This window comes from Heterodontus francisci, chromosome 1 (assembly GCF_036365525.1).
Source record: "Heterodontus francisci isolate sHetFra1 chromosome 1, sHetFra1.hap1, whole genome shotgun sequence".
NCBI lineage: Eukaryota > Metazoa > Chordata > Chondrichthyes > Heterodontiformes > Heterodontidae > Heterodontus > Heterodontus francisci.
Genome location: NC_090371.1, coordinates 24,025,893 through 24,048,748, shown reverse-complemented (window position 1 = coordinate 24,048,748; position 22,856 = coordinate 24,025,893). Strand labels below are relative to the sequence as shown.

Here is a 22,856-nt window from a genome sequence, read left to right as displayed (position 1 = left end):
CTCCCATAAGTGACTTCTTGTTCTTATCATTTTTCATCTCTACCTAAACCGATTCTACATCCTGGTTTCTTGAACTTGGGTCATCCCTCTCTATTGTCCAAATACCATCATTAATTAACAGAGCTACCCCTCCACCTTTTCCTAGCTTCCTGTCCTTCCTAAATGTCATGTACCCTTCAATATTCAGCAAGTTGATGACTGTGAAGTTTTAATTATCAGTAGAAGAGCTCATGGATCTGTATGGTCACTGAAGGAGGAACAGATGAGGAAAGTGGACAAGAAGCTGGGGAACATCTTGAGTTAACAAGAAAAGAGCATCAACTACAGCCCAGTTGAGGGTGATTGGAGAGGAGGTCATAAATCTCCTTTGTGGAAAATTGTGTTGATGGTAGTTTGCGTGATGCTAGGTCCTACTGCAGTCTTCAGTGGTTCACTTGCAATCACCTTGGACATTGTTGGAATTTTCCACACCAGAGTTTGAGGTGCAGAGTGGGCAAGCTAGAAAAACATTTACAGAAGTAAGTGATATTGTCTGTATGCATGGGAACAGGAGTAGACTCGAGAACACATTCTGTGGCTATATTCAAAGAGTACTGATTATTCCAGAAATGAAGAACTTGCATTTATAGAGTGCCTTTCTGAACCTCAGGATGTCCCAAAATGGCCAGGAGTGTTAACAAAATTAGACGCCAAACCACAGAAAGACAGCTAATCAGAAGCTTAGTCAAAGAGGTAAGTTGTAAAGGAGTGTCTTAAAAGGAGAACAAAGCAGAGACTTGGGGGGGGGGTGGGGGTGGGGGGGTGAGGGGGAATGGGGGAGGTAGTGGCGTAGTGATAATGTCACTGGACTAGTAATCCAGAGCCCAGGCTAATGCTCTGGGGACATGGGTTTGAATCCCATCACGGCAGATGGTGAAATTTGAATTCAATTCTTAAATCTGGAATTAAAAAACCTAGTCTAATGATGACCATGCAACTATTGTCGATTTGTTGTAAAAACCCAAAAGGAAATCTGTCATCCTTCCCTGGTCTGGCCTACATGTGATTCCAGAGCCACAACAGCCAATACAGTGTAGTCACTATTGTAATGTAGGGGAATGCAAGGCCCCGTAAACAGAAATGAGATGAATGACTGGATAAATGTTGGCCAGCACACTAGGAGAACCCCCCTGCTCATCTTCAAATAATGCAATGGGATCTTATCTGCTCACCTGAGAGGACAGACAGGGCCTCAATTTAACATTCCATCCAAATGATGGCAAGTCCACCAGTACATTACTGGCTGTGATGTCATTGGAGTGGGGTTTGGGTACACAAACCTTCAGTTTAGAGGTGACCCATCAGTAAATGTCATCAGAAGAAAGCCCTACTCTTCAAATATTGCTGTGACATTTGCCGAATAACCACAGAACCCTTGGTTTCCACCCATGGAGACTGACATTCTCTGCATGGAACGACTGTGGCTTGTTGCACCTGTAACCTAACTTTGCTTCAAAGGGTGCCATAAGGAAATTCTGTGTCATCTCCTCCAGCCCAGATCTCTGGTCTCCTCTAATTCTGGCCTCTGCCGCACCTCTGATTTTGATCACTCCATCATTGGTGGCCGTCCCTTCAGCTGCCTAGGTCCTGAGCTCTCGTATTCCATCCCTAAATCTCTTTGTTCTCCTCCTTTAAAGACTCTCCTTTAAAACTTACATCTTTGACTAAGCTTTTGATCAGCTATCTTTACGTGATTTGGTGTCTAATTTTAACACTCTTGTGAAGTGTCTGGGGGCATTTTATTATATCGCTATATAAATGCAAGTTGTTGTTGATTTAGCTTAAGGAGCAACTCATCAAATAAAAACAGAAGGGCAGACTACGATCTCTTCCAGCGTTAGTTTTCTATTTTTTGTAATACAGAGCATGTGACTGGCTCAGATTGCCGTATGATTGCACCTAACAGGAAGAAGGATCCAGCAGGGTTGGAGTGCACAAGTGTACAGGCTTTTTAAGTGCTTTGTGTTGTTTCTTTAAGGAATTCTGACAACAAATTCTCTCAGGTCTTAAATAGATTATGTACAGCTCCTTTTACAATGTGACCAGGTGTTTAAATATTGGGAATTAACACAAGGCAATAATTTGGGGATTATGATCTCACTAGTTGCAAATCAAGAAGTTTATTGATCACTTAATTGTTTTAATGCTGGCATGTTCCATTCCTAACTTTAGGTTTACTTCTATTTTCCAGTTGCTTCATTTAGTTATAATCCTGATAAGGGTTTATTTAACCTAGCCCCATTTCACCTCCTCTCGATTGGAGCAATATTCGGTGCAATGGGTTTGGGCTTCCTTCTCTCGATGCTCTTCTACTTGGAACAGAACATCGTGATGTCATTAACAAATGCCCCTCAGAACAGGTAAGGTATCAAAAGTAATGGGAGCTTTTCTACTTTAGGTGGTCTCATGCACTTGGTACGCTCTCCTCCAGCCTTGCTTCCCAGTTCGCAACCTTCACTCTTCTGCCTCTAGCCTTCGATGCATTACCTCTGCCCCTCCATCAGTGGTCCAGGCTTTCAAATGTTGGGGCCTGTGCTGTGAAACATTCTCTTAGGGGAGGCAGTGGCATAGAGGTAATGTCACTGGACTAGTAATCCAGAGCCCAAGCTAATGCTCTGGGGACATGGGGTTGAATCCCACCACAGCAGATGGTGAAATTTGAATTCAATTCTTAAATCTGGAATTAAAAAACTAGTCTAATGATGACCATGAAACTATTGTCGATTTGTTGTAAAAACCCAAAAGGAAATCGGCCATCCTTACCTGGTCTGGCCTACATGTGATTCCAGAGCCACAGCAATGTGTTTGACTCTTAAAATGCCCTCTGAAATGGCCTAGCAAGCCACCCAGTTCAAGGGCACTTAAGGATGGGCAACAAATGCTGGCCTAGACCACAATGCCCACATCCCACAAATGAATTTAAAAAGTCCTGCATCTTGATGCATCGCTTTCAAAATCCTCCTTAAAACTCATCTCTTTGTCATCTTACTTAAATAATTTCTCCAGTTGCAGATTTTGTATTTGTTTTTCTGAAAATCCATGTGCACCTTCCATGTGCTATTCAAATCACCAAAAGGTTAGTATGCAGGTACAGCAAGTGATTAAGAAGGCACATGGAATGTTGGCATTTTTTGAAAGGGGAATGGAATTTAAGAGTAGGAAAGTTTGACTGCAGCTGTACAGGACCTTGGTGCGACCACATCTGGAGTACTGTTAAATTTTGGTCTTATTTGAAAATGGATATAACTGCATTAGAAGCAGTTCAGAGAAGGTTCACTCAACTCACTCCTGGAATGAAGGACTTCTCTTATGAAGAAAGGTTGAACAGGTTGGGCCTTTATCCTTTGGAGTTTAGAAGAATGAGAGGTGATCTTACTGAACTTATAAGATTCTGAGGGAACTTGATGGGGTGGATACAGGAAAGATGTTTCCTCATATGGGGGAGACTAGAACTAGAGGACACCATTTAAAAATAAGAGGTGTCCCTTTTAAAACAGAGATGAGGAGAAATTTTTTCTGAGATTTGTTAGTCAGGAATTCTCTTCCCCAGAAAACAGTGGAGGCTGGTTCATTTAAATTTATTCAAGGCTGAGTTAGATAGATTTTTTGATAGGCAAGGGAGTCGAGGGTTATGTGGGGCAGACAGGAAAGTGGAGTTGAGAGCACAATCAGATCAGCCACGATCTTATCGAATGGTGGAGTCGGCTCGAAGGGCCGAATGGCTTACTCCTCCGATGTTCCTAAATATTTGGTAAGGCCGCAGTTAGAACATTATGCCTAGTTTTGGAATGCTGTACTCCAGGAAGGATGTCCAGCGTATGAAGAAGGTGCAGAAGAAATTTGCAAAGATGATACCAGGGAGATGACTCCATTTTAAACTTCTAACACTTGTTATCAAATCCTTCCACGGCCTTGTCCCTTGTTGTCTCTCTCATCTCCTCCAGCCACACATTCCTCTGAGCTACCTGTGCTCCTCTAATTCTGGACTCAAGCATTCCTGATTTTAATCGCTCCATCATTGGTGGCCATGCCTTCAGCTGCCTGGGCCCTGAACTCTAGAATACCCTTCCTAAACCCCTCTGCCTCTCTAACTCGCTTTCTCTGTGATATTTTGCTTTATAATGCCCTGGGAAGCACTTTGGAATATTTTCTTACATTATAAATACTTATGAGGAGTGAGGTTAGAGAATTATCTTCCTCATCAGTGTTTTGTCTGTTGTTCTGAAACATTAATAGTTTCCACCTATTAACGTTTATTTTTCCCTCTCCTTTTATCATTGCAGACTAGTAAAAGGCACAGGCTATCACTGGGACATCTTTCTTGTGGGCATAATCAACATAGCACTGTCTATCTTTGGGTTGCCATGGGTACACTCTGCATTCCCTCATTCTCCCTTGCATGTCCGTGCATTGGCCTGCGTAGAACAGAGGGTGGAGAATGGTCATCTGTACGAGACGTAAGTTAACAGTGGCTTTTGGGACTATTTTTTAAATTTAATGTCGTGTGATATGTTTTTTGACCCAGTTTTGTAAACTAATAAAATATAAGTCCAGGCAAAGCAGTAAACGTTTAAACCATAAAATTTGGATTTGCCATCATATGTGCTTGGACACAAACACTTGGACCCACCTATCGTAGGAGTTGCAGCTTTGTGTTTTTATCTAGAAATTTCAGCAGAAAATCTACCCTGATGCTCCAGTGCAGTACTGAGGGAGTGCTGCATGGTCAGAAGTGCCGTCCTTCAGATGAGATGTTAAACTAAGGCCCCAACTGCCCCCTCAGGTGGATCTAAGAGATCTCTCAGCACTAGCTGGAAGGGCAGGAATGTTCTGCTATCTGATAATTATCCCTCAACAAACATTAATAAAACAGGTTTTCTGATTATTATTACGACACTCTTTGTGGGAGCTTGCTGTGCATAAATTAGCTGCTGTGTTTCCTACATTAAATCAGTGATTACACTTCAAAAGTACTTCATTGGGTGTAAGGTGCTTTAGTATGCCCTGGGTTCATGAAAGAACTATAAACTATATAAATGCAAGTCTCCTATTCATAAGTGTACTTTTTTTTTTTTAAAAAGCGTTCTGCTTCCCCGTAACATGTTTGTGTAAGTTCCAAAATGATGTGCAAAATAATGGACTATGGGCAGGATATTGGCCCATGAGGGGCATCGCAACTGAGCTTGATCTTCACCCCTCGTGTCTGAATGGAAGTCGGGGTCCTGCATCTTTGTTGTTCTCCTCCACGACCAAGCCCTCTCCCCTCCCCCACTCCGGCCCCCTGTCCCACCTTTCCCAGCCCAGATGTACTAGGACGAATTCCAGTGACCCTATCTTCATATCAGAGATCAGCTAAGATCAGGGCATAAACCTGGGATCTTTCTGGTCTGTATAGCCTGGATGAGTGCAGCTGCATCAGCAATCAAAATTCACTGTTCGGGCATCGCAGCCTGCTTGGCACTCACTGTACCACCAACACAGTGGCAGCAGTGTGTACCATGAACAAGATGCACTGCAGCAACTAGTCAAGCCTCCTTCGACAACACCTTCCAAAGCCTCAACCTCTAAGGTCTTGAACAAGGGCAGCAGGCGCGTGGGAACACCACCACCGGCAAGATCTCCTCCAAGCCACACGCCATCCCAAATTTGATGTATATCGCCATTCTTCCATTGTCGCGGGTCAAAAACCTGGAATTCCATCCCTAACAGCATTGTGGGAGTACCTCCACATGGACTATAGGGGCTCAAGAAGGTAGCTCACCAGCACCACCTCAAGGGAAACTAGGGGTGGGCAACAAACGACAGCCTTGCTAGTGATGCCCACGTCCTGAAAATGAATAGAAAATGTTTTAAAAAATGCATTGTTGGTCCATTAGTGTCTGGTGGGCAGATTCGGCTGGGGAACAGGTTTTTAAGTTGACTTGAGTATTTTCCAATGAACTGCCTGGAGAAAATTGATATTCTGTTAAAACTGGCGTAACAATACTATTTGTGCCATCATACTATGTTGAAAAATCTAACTACATTCTGCTTGGCCAAAAACTGAACTTAATAAATAATCACGAGCTTAAAAATGTCAGAGGCAAAATTGTCAACAGAAAGAAATGGTTTCAGTTGTTGAGGAAAATGTGTCCTCAAGAAAATATTAAAACACATCATACTGGTCAGAGTGGAAGTTCCTCCAGAGTCTTGGCCAACATTCCTACATGAAGCATCGCCACGAAGAACAGATTATCTGACCATTCACTTATTCATTTCACATGTTTGTGGGATCTTGTGCAAGTAATCTGCTGTGTTTACCCACAAAATGACAGATACTGCAATTTGGAAGTAATTCATTTGTTATAAATTTCTTTTTGGTTTTATTCATTCTCTGGATGTAGTCGTTGCTGGCAAGGCCAACCTTTATTGCCCATCCCTAATTGCCCTGGAGAAGGTGGTGGTGAGCTGCCTTCTTGAACTGCGGCAGTACGCACACAGCGCTGTCGGGTAGAAAGTTCCGGGATGTTGACTATGAAGCAATATGCTGTGGGATGTCTTGACACGATAAGTTGATAGTGTAGAAGTTCAATATGTTTGACCTTTTTATAGAGCAAGAATTTGCATTTAAAATTGCCCTTAGCGCAGGGAAAAAAAGACGAGATCCTTCAGAGGCACGAGGACAAACCGAATTTCATTTGACGACTGGTGATGAAGATTGATTGCTGTCACTGAAGCAGCTAGACTCCCACAAACAGCAGTGAAATAAATGACTAGATTATCTGTTTTAGGGGAGAATAGTTGTCAGGACACTGGGGAGAACGTCCCAGCTCCTCCTTGAATGGTGCCGGGGATCTTTGATGTCCGCTTGAGAGGGCAGATGGGGTCTTGGTTCAACATCTCATCTATGAATATGTTAAAATGATGGGCTGGTCCACCATGCTTGCACCACACATGATGGTTGAATGATCATGTCATGGTGTAGGTAAAACTTTGGATCGTTAAACTGCTGCGAGTCATATTCTTGGATGGGTTCAGCTACTAAAGGGAGTCTGCTCAGCCTAACTTTTTTTTTCCCTTTAAGGATCACTCCCGGCCAATCTCCTCAGAGGGCAGTGACGAATATTAGTAGACTAAACAGTATTATTTCTCCATTTCACGTAAAAGAAAATTGATCTTCTGTGCTCCAGGTCAAAGACCTCCAACACAAGTGGCCTCTAAGCCCTGGCAATGTGCCGTGGAGGCCAAGAGAATTTAGCTCTGATTTGGTTCAGTTCTCATCTGCTTTAAATTTCATTGATCTGTGTTTTTAGAAGGAGCTGCTTTGCAGCCCTGTTGCCTCGCTGGTAGATGAATCATAAATTGCAGCATCTTTACAGATTTTTTTTTTTAGTATCACAACTTTTGAGATTTATTTAAATTAATGCGAATACTGAGCCCCAAGGATATAAGGTTCACAACAAAGTAGCGCCCAGAGATGTAAGATCGTACTGATAGATTTTGAAAGGGAATTAAATGATCTTTACTTGTGTTGTTTGCAGTTATATGCCTGAAAGCAGTTCACAAAATGAATTACTTTCTGACTCGCAGTGACTGTTATATAGTACCTGACATAATTTCTACAAAAGTGCAGTTGAGCACTATATATCCCTAATGCTTCCAGCAGCGAAGGCATAGTGTTATACTGGTTGTATGAAATCCAGTATTCGATGAGCAGAATTTTCCTTGAACTAAATAATGGGAAGACCAAAGTCATCGTCTTCAGTCCCCAATTCAAAATCCCGAACTGCCGATTCCATACCTCCTGACCACTCCCAGGCTGAACCAGACACTTCACAACCTTGGTGTCCTATTTGATCCTGAGCTGAGTGTCCGACCATATCCCCTACATCACCAAGACCACCTTCTTCCACCTGCATAACATTGCCTATCCCGGCCTCTGCATCAGCTCATCTGCTGCAGAAACCCTCATCCATGACTTTGTTATCTCGAATCTCCACTATTCCAATGCTGTCCTTACCACCTACCCACCTTTTCACCCTCTGTAAACTTGAGCTCATCCAAGACTCTGCTGCCCTCTCTGAGCTCGTACCAAGTTCCATTCCCCCATTACCCCTGTGCTCACTTACCTACATTGGTTCCTGGTTAAGCAAGACCTCTATTTTAAAATTCTCATGCTTGTTTTTAAATCCCTCCACGGTCTTGCCCCTCCCTATCTCTAACCTTCTCGAGCCCACACCCCTTCGAGATCTCTGCTCTCCTCCAATCCTGATTTTCAATACTCCACCATTGGTGGCCATGTCTTCAGTTGCCAAGACACCTAAGCTCTCTCCACCCTCCCCCCCCCCCCCCCACCTCTCTTTTTCCCCACCCCCCTCAAAGCGATCCTTAAACCTACCTCTTTGACCAAGCTTTGGTCACCAGTCCCAATATCTCCTCTGGTGGCCCGGTGTCAAATTTTGTTTGATAATGCTCCTGTGAAGTGCCTTGTGACGTTTTACTACGTTAACGACTTGCAGTTATATAGTACCATTTATCAGTGGTGTTCAACCTAAGGTGACGTGGCTGCTGGGTCCTGGAAATCAAGCCTTCACAGATAAGCTAGGCTCTATTTGTGCTTACAATCCTTTATTGGCTCATTTGAATTTTGTGGGACCGCTGTTTTGGAAAATGTTCATGTTGGTTCTGTAAATTTTATTGCAGATCAATCCGAAATTAGAACTATGAGATTGCTTAATAATGGCAGCAGCAGGGTTCACCCCACCTCTTCGGCCCACGCTGGGAGCCCTGCTTCCTGTACAAAATCCAGCCTTCAGAGCTGCAGAAAAAAGAAAAATAGGGCCTGTTCTTCCTTCAAAGTCTATGTTTGAAAGCTACAAGAATTGAGGTTGGGTGGGGTGGTGGGACGACAGCAAAATCCATTAGCACTGCCAATCGGATGCATGGAACAATCCCTGCACTCTAAGATAGGCCTGAGGCCTAGTCAGTATTGGCCCTTGGGCAGCATTTTAATGTCCAGTGAACTGCTGACCCTTGGCAGCTCGCTGGAGAATCAAAGGTCAGATTTTCAGTTCGCACTCTGGTGCAGTGGGGGAAGGAGGAGATTAAGAAGCTCACCAATCGAGGCTGCCAGGGGTCTTAAGGTAAGTAGACCCTTGCCCCCTCCAGCAGTATCCAATTGTCACTTTAGGCTATATATAGAACCTAAAAACTAAGAACAACAAACCCAGCAGCAACAAGTGGAGCTAGATGGTCATTAGGCCCCTCATTAACATATTCAAAGGGCAGATCGCCAGTTTATGGTTAGCTGCTTGAGATGCCTGCAAAATTGCCTTTACCAATATGGCAGTGCTCTGTTATAGGGGCGGTCCCAAAATTGGTCCTTTTTACCCTCGCTTTCTGTCCACCATTTAAAAAAAAAGACCAAGATGTGGAACAGACTTCTGGATAGAATCTGGAGGACTTCAGAGTCTAGTTCTATTTGGATGGATGAACTAAAAGGTGTTGAGTGACCACCTCACCTGCAATCATTTTCTTAGGTAGAAGCAATGGGCCAAGTGACATGCCATTGACGAGGGATCTGTGGATTTATTTAAGTGGAAATTTTCAGCTGGATGGTTATTCAGTGGTTTATCCGACAGGCCTCATTGCACAGTGAGATTAGATCATTTGTACTGAGGAAAGTGAACTCGGGACAATAACATTCTTCAACACAGAATGTAATCTAATCAAGATTATACATGCTGGTTGTAGTTATCCCAATGCATAATAGGACTATGTATATTGAAACGAGTGTGGACACAGTAAGACCTGTAGAAAACCAAGTATAACCTAGAGGAGTATTTGTTTAAAAAAAAAAGCTGCTGCTTCTCCATGTTTTAGGCTGGCTAGTTCTCTCACTCGGATAGAACCAAAAAAACCTGGTACCCTTTATAGTTTAGAATTTTCCTTTCTGGTTTTCTCCAGATGTCCCATTGTGATTTAATATTTGTTTGGCACACCAGACATCAAACATACAAGTTACAACACACACACCAGCTATTGGGGCCCAACCAGACTTTACCCTTCACATGAGCAAATAGTTCTAAAAGAAGATTTCACAGGGATGCTTAGGCTAAACACATCCTGATTTTTATTAGATTGAAAGCAATAGAAACTTAAATGGGAACCACAGGAGCTGAGGGCGTTAGACTCCTGGGAATAGCTTGAGGTACCTCCACCTGGATCTGACACGGTACAAAATGAGTCGGAGTCATTGCGTCATTTATAACACAGAAGGAGGCTATTCAGCCCATTGAGTCCATGCTGGCATGACCACCTCTTTTTACAGACAGGAAATGAGGAATCCTGTGTTTGTGCCATCTCGAGGCCAGGTTTAGCTTTTTTTTTATTCTTTCACAGGATGTGGGCAGCACTGGCAAGGCCAGTATTTATTGCCCATTCCTAATTACTCTTGAGAAGGTGATGTAGAACCTCCACAGTCCACATGGTGTAGGTGGCAGGGAGGAAGTTCCAAGGTTTTGATCCATTGACAGTGAAGGAATGGCGATGCATTTCCAACTCAGGATGGTGTGTGATTTGGAGGGGAACTTGCAGATGGTGGTGTTCCCAAGTGCCAGTTGCCCTTGTCCTCCTTAGTAGGTAGAGGTCACAGGTTTGGAAGGTACTGTCGAAGGAGCCTTGGTGTTGAGCTTCTTGAGTGTTGTTGAAGCTGGACCCATCCAGGCAAGTGGAGAGTATTCCATCACACTCCTGACTTGTGCCTTGTAGATGGTGGACAGGCTTTGGGGAGTCAGGAGATGAGTTAGCTGCTGCAGAATCCTCAGCCTCTGACCTGCTCTTGTAGCCATTGGGTTATCCATATAACATGAATAATGGGAAAAGGCTCATCAAATCTTCCTTATTTGGTTGCTGCTTGTAGGATCTTGTGCACAGAACAGCAGATGCGTTTGCCCCTGTAAATTCTGCACTTCACATCTGGTGCATTCTACTCAAAGCACTTTTGGGTGTTTGAGGTCTGTGATGAGGTACTATAGCAAGTAAATGGAGCTAATTAGAAACTTTTTCAGAGAGCCAGTGCAGGTACAATGGACTGAATTGCTGCCTCTTGTGCTGTAGAATTCTATAAATATACTCTGAAACTTCAGCTAGTTGCCAAAAGAATTGCAGGGGAAATGAAACATTTTAACGCAGTGAGTTGTTTATGATCTGAAATGCACTGGCTGAAAGGGTTGTGAAAGCAGATTTAATAACTTTCTAAAGGGTTTGAAAGAAAAGTTTGCATGGCCGTGGAGAAGGGGTTTGGGACTAATTGGATAGCTCTTCCAAAGAACTGGCATAGACATGATGGGCTGAATGGCCTCCCTTCTGTGCTGTATGATTCTGTGAAATGTCTTTCAAGTCCTTCCTATGTCTTCTATTTTCAAAGAGTCACTGATGGGTTTAACAGTGCTCTCATTACAAACTCCTCCTTTTAACCAGCTTTTCAGGTAAACCATTCACATTGTCAGAACATCCTGAAGAGGGAACGAACCTCTGTCCAGTTAGACCAAGCAATGCAGTTAGACTAAATTGCAGGAGAGTTTATTCATGTGTTTGAATTGTGGTCTGTGATGTTCAGTATGTAAGAAATATTGTCTGTTTCTGAATAGAGAGTGATATATTTGTTTTTTTTCCTTTCCTCCCTCTCTCTTTCTCAGGATTGTTAGAGTGAGGGAGACGCGTGTGTCAGCACTTGTGGCGCACATATTGGTGGGGATTTCGCTTCTAATGTTGCCCATTCCTCTACAGTGGATTCCAAAACCTGTCCTGTATGGGTTGTTTCTCTACGTTTCTGTGACCTCCATTGATGGATGCCAGTTTTTTGAGAGATTGGCCCTTCTGTTTAAAGAGCAGGTAAATATAGAAAAGCCTGCACACAGTGACGCAACGCACTTAACGTTTAAAATGAGAAGGTACGTCCTCTGATCTGCTAAGCTTTTTCCATTTAATCTCTGCAAAGTAACTAGACATGTTTGTCTCAAGTTAAAGGTGCTAAATAAGGAACACGATGGTGTAGCGGTATGTCACTGGACTAGTAACAGAGACCCAGGGTATTTCCCTGGGGACATTGATTCGAATCCCACCACAGCAGAAGGTGGAATTTGAATTCAATTAATAAATCTGGAATTAAAAAGCTAGTCTAATGATGGCCATGAAACCATTGTTGATTGTTGTAAAAACCCACCTAATGTCTTTAGGGAAGGAAATTACCAAGAGTGGCTCGGTAGCACCACTACTGACCAAGCTGGCCGAGTCCTAAAGGACATAGCTAGACTGGGTATGCGACAAGTGGTGAGGGAACCAACAAGAGGGAAAAACATACTTGACCTCGTCCTCACCAATCTGCCTGTCGCAGATGCATCTGTTCATGATAGTATTGGTAGGAGTGACCACCGCACAGTCCTTGTGGAGACGAAGTCCCGTCTTCACACTGAGGATACCCTACATCGTGTTGAGTGGCACTATCACTGTGCTAAATGGGATAGATTTTGAACAAATCTAGCAATGCAAAACTGGGCATCCATGAGGCGCTGTGGGCCATCAGCAGCAGAATTGTACTCAACCACAATCTGTAACCTCATGGCCCGGCATATCCCCCACTCTACCATTACCTCAATCCTGGTTCGATTAAGAATACAGGAGGGCATGTCGGGAGCAGCAGCAGGCATACCTCAAAATGAGGTGTCAACCTGGTGAAGCTACAACCTAAGACTACTTGCGTGCCAAACTGCGTAAGCAGCAGGCGATAGACAGAGCTAAACGATCCCATAACCAATGGATCAGATCTAAGCTGCCACATCCAGCCGTGAATGGTGGTGGACAATTAAACAACTAAATGGAGGAGGTGGCTCCACAAATATCCCCATCCTCAATGATGGGGGAGCCCAGAACATCAGTGCAAAAGATGAGGCTGAAGCATTTGCAACAATCTTCAGCCAGAAGTGCCGAGTTGATGATCCATCTCGGCCTCCTCCTGAAGTCCCCAGCATCAAAAATGCCAGACTTCAGCCAATTCGATTCACTTTTGATATCAGAAACGACTGAAGGCACTGGATACTGCAAAGGCTATGGGGCCTGACAATATTCCGGCAATAGTACTGAAGACCTGTGCTCCAGAACTTGCTGTGCGCCTAGCCAAGCTGTTCCATTACAGCTACAACACTGACATCTACACTGCAATGTGGAAAATTGCCCAGGTATGTCCTCTACACAAAAAGCAGTACAAGTCCAATCCGGCCAATTACCGCCCAATCAGCCTACTCTCAATCATCAGTAAAGTGATAGTACTGTCGATGACTCCTTCCATCAAGCGGCACTTGCTTAGCAACAACCTGCTCAGTGACGCTCAGTTTGATTTCTATTCGGGCCACTCAGCTCCTGAACTCATTATAGCCTTGGTTCAAATATGGACAAAAGAGCTGAACTCAAGAGGTGAGGTGAGAGTGACTGCCCTTGACATCAAAGCAGCATTTGACCGGGTATGGCATCAAGGAGCCCTAGAAAAACTAAAGTCAATCATCGCTGGTTGGAGTCATACCCAGCGCAAAGGAAAATTGTTGTGGTTGTTGGAGGTCAATTATCTCAGCTCCAGGACATCACCGCAGGAGTTCCTCAGGGTAGTGTCCTGGGCCCAACCATCTTCAGCTGCTTCATCAATGACGTTCCTTTATTCATAAGGTCAGAAGTGGGGATGTTCGCTGATGATTGCACAATGTTCAGCTCCATTCGTGACTCCTCAGATACTGAAGCAGTCTGTGTAGAAATGCAGCAAGTCCTGGACAATATCGAGGCTTGGGCTGATGGGTAGCAAGTAACATTCGCGCCACACAAGTGCCAGGCAATGACCATCTCCAACAAGACAGAATCTAATCATCTCCCCTTGACATTCAATGCATTACGATCGCTATCAACATCCTAGGGCTACCATTGACCAGAAATTGAACTGGAGTAGCCAAATAAATAACGTGGCTGCAAGAGCAGGTCAGAAGCTAGGAATCCTGTGGCGAGTAACTCACCTCCTGACTCTCCAAAGCCTGTCCACCATCTACAAGGCACAAGTCAGGAGTGTGATGGAATACTCTCCACTTGCCTGGATGGGTGCAGCTCCAAAAACACTCCCAAGAAGCTCGACACCATCCAGGACAAAGCAGCCCGCTTGATTGGTACCCCATGCACAAACATTCACTCCCTCCATCACCAGCGCACAGTGGCAGCAGTGTGTACCATCTACAAGATGCATTGCAGCAATGCACCAAGGCTCCTTAGACAGCACCTTCCGAACCTGCAACCTCTACCAACTAGATGGATAAGGGCAGCAAATCCATGGGACCACCACCACCTGCACGTTCCTCTCAAAGTCACACACCATCCTGACTTGGAACTATTATCACTGTTCCTTCACTGTCGCTGGGTCAAAATCCTGGAACTCCTTTCCTAACAGCACTGCTGGTGTGCCTACACCCCAAAGACTGCAGCTCAACACCACCTTCTCGAGTGCAGTTGGGGATGGGCAATAAATGCTGGCCTAGCCTATGAATGAAAAAAAAATCATTACTAGTTTTAGTATTAATAATAGTCCCGTATTAATATTTTATTAATAAAATATTAATAACAGGTGGCAGGACCGTATCTCCAACGCAGAAGTCCTCGAGGCGGCCAACATCCCCAGCTTGTACATACTACTGAGTCAGCGGCGCTTGAGATGGCTTGGCCATGTGAGCCGCATGGAAGATGGCAGGATCCCCAAAGACACATTGTACAGCGAGCTCGCCACTGGTATCAGACCCACCGGCCGTCCATGTCTCCGCTTTAAAGACGTCTGCAAACGCGACATGAATTCCTGTGACATTGATCACAAGTCGTGGGAGTCAGTTGCCAGCGTTCGCCAGAGCTGTCGGGCAGCCATAAAGACGGGGCTAAAATGTGGCGAGTCGAAGGCACTTAGTAGTTGGCAGGAAAAAAGACCGAGGCGCAAGGGGAGAGCCAACTGTGCAACAGCCCCGACAAACAAATTTCTCTGCAGCACCTGTGGAAGAGCCTGTCACTCTAGAATTGGCCTTTATAGCCACTCCAGGCGCTGCTTCACAAACCACTGACCACCTCCAGGCGTGTATCCATTGTCTCTCGAGATAAGGAAGCCAAAGAATAGTCTGTCACCAAAGATGGGGGCCCACCATCAAACAGAACAAAACGTCAGATTCCATGTGACATCAATACTAAAACGAGCACGCCTGGCAAGATGATGTATTGTCAGTGTCCCTTTTTTTTTAAAGAATTTGAAACTTTGAATATGTTGCCTTGACACTGTACATGAACGCAGCACCCCTAATCTCCCTGTGATAATGAGGTTGCTGCATTTCCACAAGCATCAGTGAAATCATAAGGTCCTTGAAGCTTCTGCTGTACATGCCTGGTGAGACGGACATTGCAGTCATAACATCCTGCATTCTCCCTGATGCACAAACATATACCAGCAGCAATTGATTAGGATTCACTGAAGGGGAAATGGATGTCTGTTAGTTAGCTTTAAATATTATAAATAAACAAGTAACATTTATGGAAGAGTTTTATGGCTTTAGGAAGTCAAATGTCAGGCATTAAAAATTTAGTTCTACAAACGCACAAATTTGTTGACTTTTTGTTATCATATTTTCTCTCTAAGCAATAAAAATCTCTTATAATTAGTCGGGTTATAATCTCCTTCCCCCCCCATGTGTGTTTACCGATGCTGGGATTTCAGATGCTCTCCTGGACATAGAGGGATTGATTGTGCTCTTGCCTGTAAAGTGTGTTCTAATCGGCATTGCAGGCGCTTCTGATGGCAAGGGACACTACTGGAGGGTACTCCTTTTGCATTGTCCAGTAGTCAACACACAGGCCATCGTTTTGTGCGGGTGTCTGCAAAGCCGAGCTACCTGTGATGTCCCATCACTGAGGTGCAGCTGAAAGTTCAGTGACTGGGTGAGCCCCATTGTCTCAGGGCTGCTTGTCAATAAATTCCATGCTCTGAGTTCAAAGAGCAACAGAAGGGGCAAGGCACCAGCAAGAGCGGCTCTACAATTTTAACAACCCAAGTGTTTCTGGGTGCTGGAAAGCCTCCATTTATAACATTAAAAATAGGAGTGTGAGTAGGCCATGTAATATTGTCCGTTTGCTGTGTGAATAAAATTCACAGGATTCCAAGTAATATCCAATTAAAACGTAGGTTTTATTGTAACTTAACTGTAAACAGTTACTGCACAAGCCACATCTAAACACCTCATTCTGTCGGGCTCCACCCACAATTCCCTGGTGATGTGATGTGATATCACTTCCTCCATTGACCTTCACATATAGTTCTAAAGGTTGTCCCACAACATCCCCCTGTTTCCCCAAAGATGATGATATGTATATAATGCGGTTCAGACTAACTTTACATGATTAAAATAAAACGTTATTTGCAAGTTAGTAAGTTTAATATTCTCTCAAATGTAAAGGAGGTTTGCTTATTCGTCCCAATCTTGTCATCGTAAACCTTTTCTCAGAACTAAACTCATCTTGACAACTCCTCTGAGACTCTGGTGACTGGGAACTCTGGCATGTTCTTCCTCTGTGCTCGTAGCCTCTGTACGTTCATCTTCAGACTTTTTCTTTGAATGTGTCCGCGATGCCATAGTGTTGTCATGCATCTCCGAATTGGCTTTGGTCCCGTTTGAGAATTGCACCATTGGGTGTCTGGACCTCGTATGATCTGGGCTGGTCGTATTTCCTCGCAGCCACTTCAGGATATCAAGTTCCTGACAATATTGAGGGCCCTGACCTTCTGTCTTACTCGCGATCAAGCTAAATCTGGTCCTGCTTGCCTGTCATCTGATGCCTTCATCTTCCCTTGTTTGGAAAGCTTAGAAAAATGATGTCTGGCAACATCACCATCGTGCTTGCCATGGTCCCCATCAGTTTGTTATTGACTCCTATTCTGGGGTAGTCCTTTTATCTGGGATTGTGGGCAAATTGCAAAATGATCCTTCTGGGTAATTGCAGCAACAAACTGAAGCCCAAGGAGACATCCCCGGTCACTCTTCATGTCAAGACTTTCCAGCCTTTGTGTCATCCTTTACATGGACTGACCTGATACACTTGACCTGGATATTTTCTACCATCTTTGGTATGATACTGACTTCATGTATTATGACAATTTGTAGAGCTCAGCATACTGGAAGTTCTGCAGCAGCTGGTCCAGTTGTGTCTAAATATAAAATATTTGTGGTAGCCATTCGCAGCTCCCGTAGCTGCACTGCAATGGTATCATTCCAATGCACTTGATTGGAGAACCATTGTAGGCAGTCAACCTGGCCGTGGTGGGTTGTACCATAGATTCCCATTTCTTTAGATACATGTCCTTCAGTATACAGATAGGCAGAGTTTTCACACTTGCACCGATTGTCCATTTTTACTGAGTTTTTGCCTGCCACTCTTCTGTGGACAAATAATCCCAATCATGGCGAATGCCTCCGATTGCGTGATCGCATTGACATGTTGATCCAAATTGCTCACTCTGAATTGAGAGGCTAAATAGCATCTGTTCCTTTATATTCCCAGGAATCAAAGTTTTTACCAAACTTTAAAAACCGATCTTTCTGTCCCCCTCCTTCAGTCTAATTTGCAATGGAAACTGCTTTTGTTGTAATTATTATTTTTTTTTTGTTCTGATGTAGACATCCTATCCCCCCACTCACTACGTCAGGAGAGTTCCACAGAGGAAGATTCATTACTTCACTGGTCTTCAAGTGATCGAGGTCGTCATACTCTGTGGCTTTGGAATGGCCCCGCTGCCGTACTTGAAGATGGTCTTTCCGCCCATCATGCTTGCCATGATCCCCATCAGGTTTGTTATTGACTCCTACTCTGTGGGGTAGTCCTTCTACAACTTCTTTCCCATCTGGGATTGTGGGTAAATTGCAGTGCTGATGTTTGAAAGAGTTTGATTTAACTTGAAAAAAATGGATGTCGATGTGTGAGATGGAACCAGAGTCTAATCAAGGGGTACGGGTTGTTTAGATATTGAATAATGGATACCTGGGAGTGAGTGACAGGCTGGAATCTAATCAAGGGGTTCAGCTGGTTATAAAAATATACATAATTCCAATAATTTTCATTTATATAGTACCTATAATGTAGCAAAATGCCCCAAGGTGCTTTACAGGAGTGTCATCAAACAAAATTTGACACTGAGCCACGTAAGGTGATATTGGGGCAGATGACCGCAAGTTTGGTCAGAGGTCGGTTTTAAGGATTGTCTTTTAAAGGAGGAAGGTTTTAAGGAGCATCTTAAAGGATGAGAGATGTTTAGGAAGGGAATTCCAGAGCTTAGGGCCTTGGCAGCTGGCAACATAGCAGTGAAGCGAAGGAAACTGGGGATGCACAAGAGGCCAGAATTGGAGCTGCACAGAGATCTGGGCTGGTTGTAGGGCTGGAGGATGTTGGAGAGACCATGGAGAGATTTAACACTCACTAACAGGCTGCAAGTCACCTTTGCTGCACTTTCGATTCCTCTGTGCCTCTCGGCAGCATTGCTGCTCTGTATGTCACTGGAGGGCCTCCGAGTTGGCTGTGGGACGCTTGCCAAGCTGGGATGCAGGATTCTTCCTCCTTTTATTCCTCTGTTGAGAGTGACGAGGCTTATTCTGGCTTCCGTCTAACAAGCAAAAGGACCCTACTGGAATGGAACACTGGTCTGACCGTTTTCCATTCTCCACCTTGGAGATGTTTCAGGCCTCTAATTGGCAAAAGATGAGAGTAACAGGATAATGGAGAATTGGAAGGCGTTATTCAGCATCTTTGAAAGTGTGGCTTGATGCAAGACAGTTGGTGGCGGGGGAACCCCCTTGATGAAATGTTTTCAGTCTTCTGGTTTTCATTTTTGTATTCTTGCCTTGTACACAGATACTACCTGCTTCCGAGGATAATTGAAGCCAAGTATTTGGACGCGATGGATGCGGAAGATTAAAGGACCCCCTAGATCAGGCAGGTGTACCTCATGCACTCTGGATCACGGGATGTGTCGGGAGGAAGGTTTCTGTGCATCGAGGACCAACTGAAGCAACTGGCTGCCAGATGAAGAACGAACCCAGGGACTGCTGTCTTATCCATTTACTACAAAAAAAAGGGGCAGTACCCTGTGTTCATGTCTCATTATGCTTTTGCACCTAACTTGAAATGTCTCTTTCTTTGGAAAAGTTTGCACAGTGGAGAATGTATCTGTGGTAGGGGGAGACAGACCATAAAAGTATTTTGTCCTTTGGCTGGCGAGTATTGCTCCAGCCCCTCCACCCAACCCAACCCCTTCCCTTTTCTTGCTACCCCAGACCTTTTCCATTACAAGGAATTGCAGGATACAATATCTTGGCTTTGTAATGTTAGGACAACTGAATGGGTTGGATTTCTGAAGCCGAGCATACGTATCGAGATCCTCCACACTATCTGCAGTGTAATGGAGTTGTGGAATATTACTATTGTTTAGATGCTCATTATGATGTGTATCTACCCACATCCCCATCATACATAGTCTGATACAGAAGATTCAAATTTCCCCATTCCCCTCCTTTAACGAGCTTCTTCAATTCCTGATGTTGTCCTCCTGATGGGGAAGCCACAAAGCAGAACATGATGATGTCGCTGGTTCTTCTCCCACCCCCACTATGTGTGTGTGTGTGCAAGTTTCATGGTGCACCCTCTACTTTGATAGAGTTGTAATATAAATGGATTGTAATGTAAATGGTTTGCTCCTGTATCAGTTATGATTCAAAGCCTGTCTGATACTGTAATATAAAATTATGGTCACTTATTTCAAGTGTTTCATCTTGTGTAACATGTATTTGACATCTGATACTTGAGGGAATATTGCTGTCAATGAAAAGAAAAACTAAAATTCCAGAGCTATTTTCTAAAGTTCTCCTATTGTCTGTTTTTTTTTAATCGGGAGGTAACTATTTGACATCATGTGATTTGACAAGCAATGATGGGAAGTGGAGGACTCTTCCATCTTTGACACCTAGTATCTGTGTCAAGAACTCACAGGTCAGCACTAACTTGAGTTAGTTGCAGAATAACATCCTGCATGACTGACCCGTCTCAAACCCCCCAAGTCAGCTACAGTGTGATGCAGACACAGATTAAAACTCCCTTTCATCATTCATGTGATATTTGGCATCACAGCTGAGCCTGACCCTGTTGCTCACCTGATGTCCATGTAGATGGACTTCAATAAAGGGGTCATTGCACAGCAGTTGGCAGCAGGAAGCCTGGTCAATAAGTTAATTTGATCGAGATTGGTGAATCATACCCTGAAAATGGAATGTCCTCTGATTGAAAGTCTTGTGTTCATGTAGCCCCAACACAATTCTCCAGAAGATTACCTCGGGCTTCATGATCAGTTGATAACAACAGAGGGCAGTGGCTGTTTATGTTGCACACAGCACATCAATGAGATGCATGACCTACTTAATTTTTTTTTTGTGGTACTGATTGAGAGACAAATGTTGGTTAAAACATTGAGAATGCCTACTCTTTGAATAATGCCATTAGATTTTGTCATTTCTGACAATGCAGCACACCCTCAGTATAGCTCTGGTGAGCCAGCCTTGATGGTGTGCTTCAATCCATTGGCTTCTGACGCAGGTACTACCACTTGAATCAGACCACAAGATTTATTTTACATAGATTTATTTTTAGTGGCAGTTTTATTGCCTGCCTATGGGAATCTGTTTTGACATCGTCCAGGCATTCTTGCACTTAGACCCTTCTATCAAGAACACTTGACGGAGGTGGTCTATACTAGATTTGAAACTGGGTCCCAAAAGTGTTGGCTGAACCACCACAGTTTGCTCTTCCTCACCCTCTGGCCCTAGCTAATAGCTTCAGAAAATAATCTTGCATGTTGGTCTCTACTAAACTATTTTCTAATTCTCTAAAATATTATAAAGGGCCTTTTCTCCACTCATCAGGCTGAGTATATGAGGCTCCAAGGAAGCAGCTGTTTCATGTCGATGGCTAGTAATATGACATGAGGCTTTGCTCCGATGAAATCCAAAATGGGGACAGTGAGAGGACAGGAATAGAATTTTGAACACAAGATTTGTTCCTTTTTAAAAAAAAAAAGTTTAACTAACCAATAGAGATATATCTGAATAGATACTCAGATGGGCCTGGTCATTTTTATTTCGGGCTCTGGAACCTTCTATCCAAAGATACGACATGGTAACATAAGGAGATCCCGGAGTATAATTGCCACAGGATGCTTAGTCTCAACAAGGAGCTCTCTAGTATTTAACTGACAATATGCAAGTAAAAAATTATTACAAAGTGACTACAATAATGACCAGAATACAGGTCAAACTGAACAGTAGATGTTGGGTTCCAAAGTAGGAATGGTATTAAATATCAAATAGAGCTCGTGCATAGCGCCTCACCTCTGTGACCTCTACCATTAAGCAAGACAAGGCAGCACTGCAATCACTTCCAAGTATTCCGCCAAGTCATATAACGTTTCAAGTTGGCCATGTATTGCTGTCTTTCATGTGTCACCTGCAGCTCAGTGGCTGCACTCCAGCCTCTGAGTTAGATGGTTGTGGATTCGAGTCCCACAGCAGACGCTTGAGCACATAATCTAGACTGGCACTCCAGTGCAATACTGAGGGAATGCTATACTGTCAGAGGTGCTGTCTTTCAGACAATACTTTAAACCAACACCTAAAACAGATTATATGGTCATTTTATTTATTTTCTGTTCATGGGAGTTCACCATGTGTAGGTTGAATACTGCATTTCCTACATTGAGCACATCATTGTATCATCCCTCAGCCTTCTAAGCTCAAACAAAGACAACTCACATTTATACAACCTGTCTTCAATTTAACCCTTGGTATCATTTTGGTAAATCTGCATTGTAACTCCTCCAAAGCCAGTGCATCCTTCTTGAGATGCAGTGTCTAGAGTTGAATGCAGCACTCCAGATGGAGTCAAGGACATGCAGACAGCCACCAGACATTTTTATCTCTCGTTCTCTATCTCTCTTCATTTATTTACTTCCAATGCCTCCTCAAACCACTATTTTTAACCTTGGACTAAGTCTTGCACAAAGGGACATGAGGTGTTATACACTAAATGTCCTGCTGGTAGTGCTGCTGAGCTTGTATCTATTGCTATTCTCAACAACACCATTTGCAGGTAGTAAGTGGTACTGCAGCCATAGTTGTATATCAGTTTTCTGAGCTTATGGTTCAATTTCAAACATATAAACATATGAATTAGGAGCAAGAGTAGGCCACTTGACCCGTCAAGCCTGCTCTGCCATTCAACAAGATCATGGCTGATCTGATTGTAACCTCAACTCCAAATTCCTGTTTACCACGATAATCTTTCACTCCCTTGCTTATCGAGACCAAAACTGCACACAATATTCCAGGTGTGGCCTCACCAAGGCCCTGTATAATTGCAGCAAGGCATCCCTGCTTCTGTACTCGAATCCTCTCGCTATGAAGTCCATTTGCCTTTTTTACCACCTGTTGCACCTGCATGCTTACCTTCAGCGACTGGCGTACGAGAACACCGAGGTCTCGTTGCATATTCCCCTTTCGCATTAATTTTTCCAGTACTTTTTCTTTAATATTAATGACCTTAAGTCCCTCAATCTCATTAGACCCTTGCTTCTCTACAATTTTTGGTGTTATGTTAGTGTGCTGTACTGTGAAGACATACAAAAAATATTTAACATAGAATCATAGAGTCGTACAGCATAGAAACAGGCCCTTCGGCCCACC

The 22,856-nt window shown here is 43.7% G+C and overlaps 1 protein-coding gene across 8 annotated transcripts in view; it reads left to right on the top strand.

Moving 5' to 3' along the window:
- Nucleotides 1-19,968, top strand: part of slc4a11 (solute carrier family 4 member 11) — a 268,474-nt gene extending 248,506 nt beyond the window's left edge. For all 8 annotated transcript variants that reach the window (XM_068028726.1, XM_068028720.1, XM_068028725.1 and 5 more), the window contains 5 exons: nucleotides 2,231-2,399; nucleotides 4,323-4,496; nucleotides 11,718-11,913; nucleotides 17,754-17,923; nucleotides 18,982-19,968. In XM_068028726.1, coding sequence (XP_067884827.1) covers nucleotides 2,231-2,399; nucleotides 4,323-4,496; nucleotides 11,718-11,913; nucleotides 17,754-17,923; nucleotides 18,982-19,045 — 773 coding nt within the window. In that variant the 3' untranslated portion in view covers nucleotides 19,046-19,968. The remainder of the gene's footprint in view (nucleotides 1-2,230; nucleotides 2,400-4,322; nucleotides 4,497-11,717; nucleotides 11,914-17,753; nucleotides 17,924-18,981) is intronic.
- The last annotated feature ends 2,888 nt before the right edge of the window (nucleotides 19,969-22,856 follow it).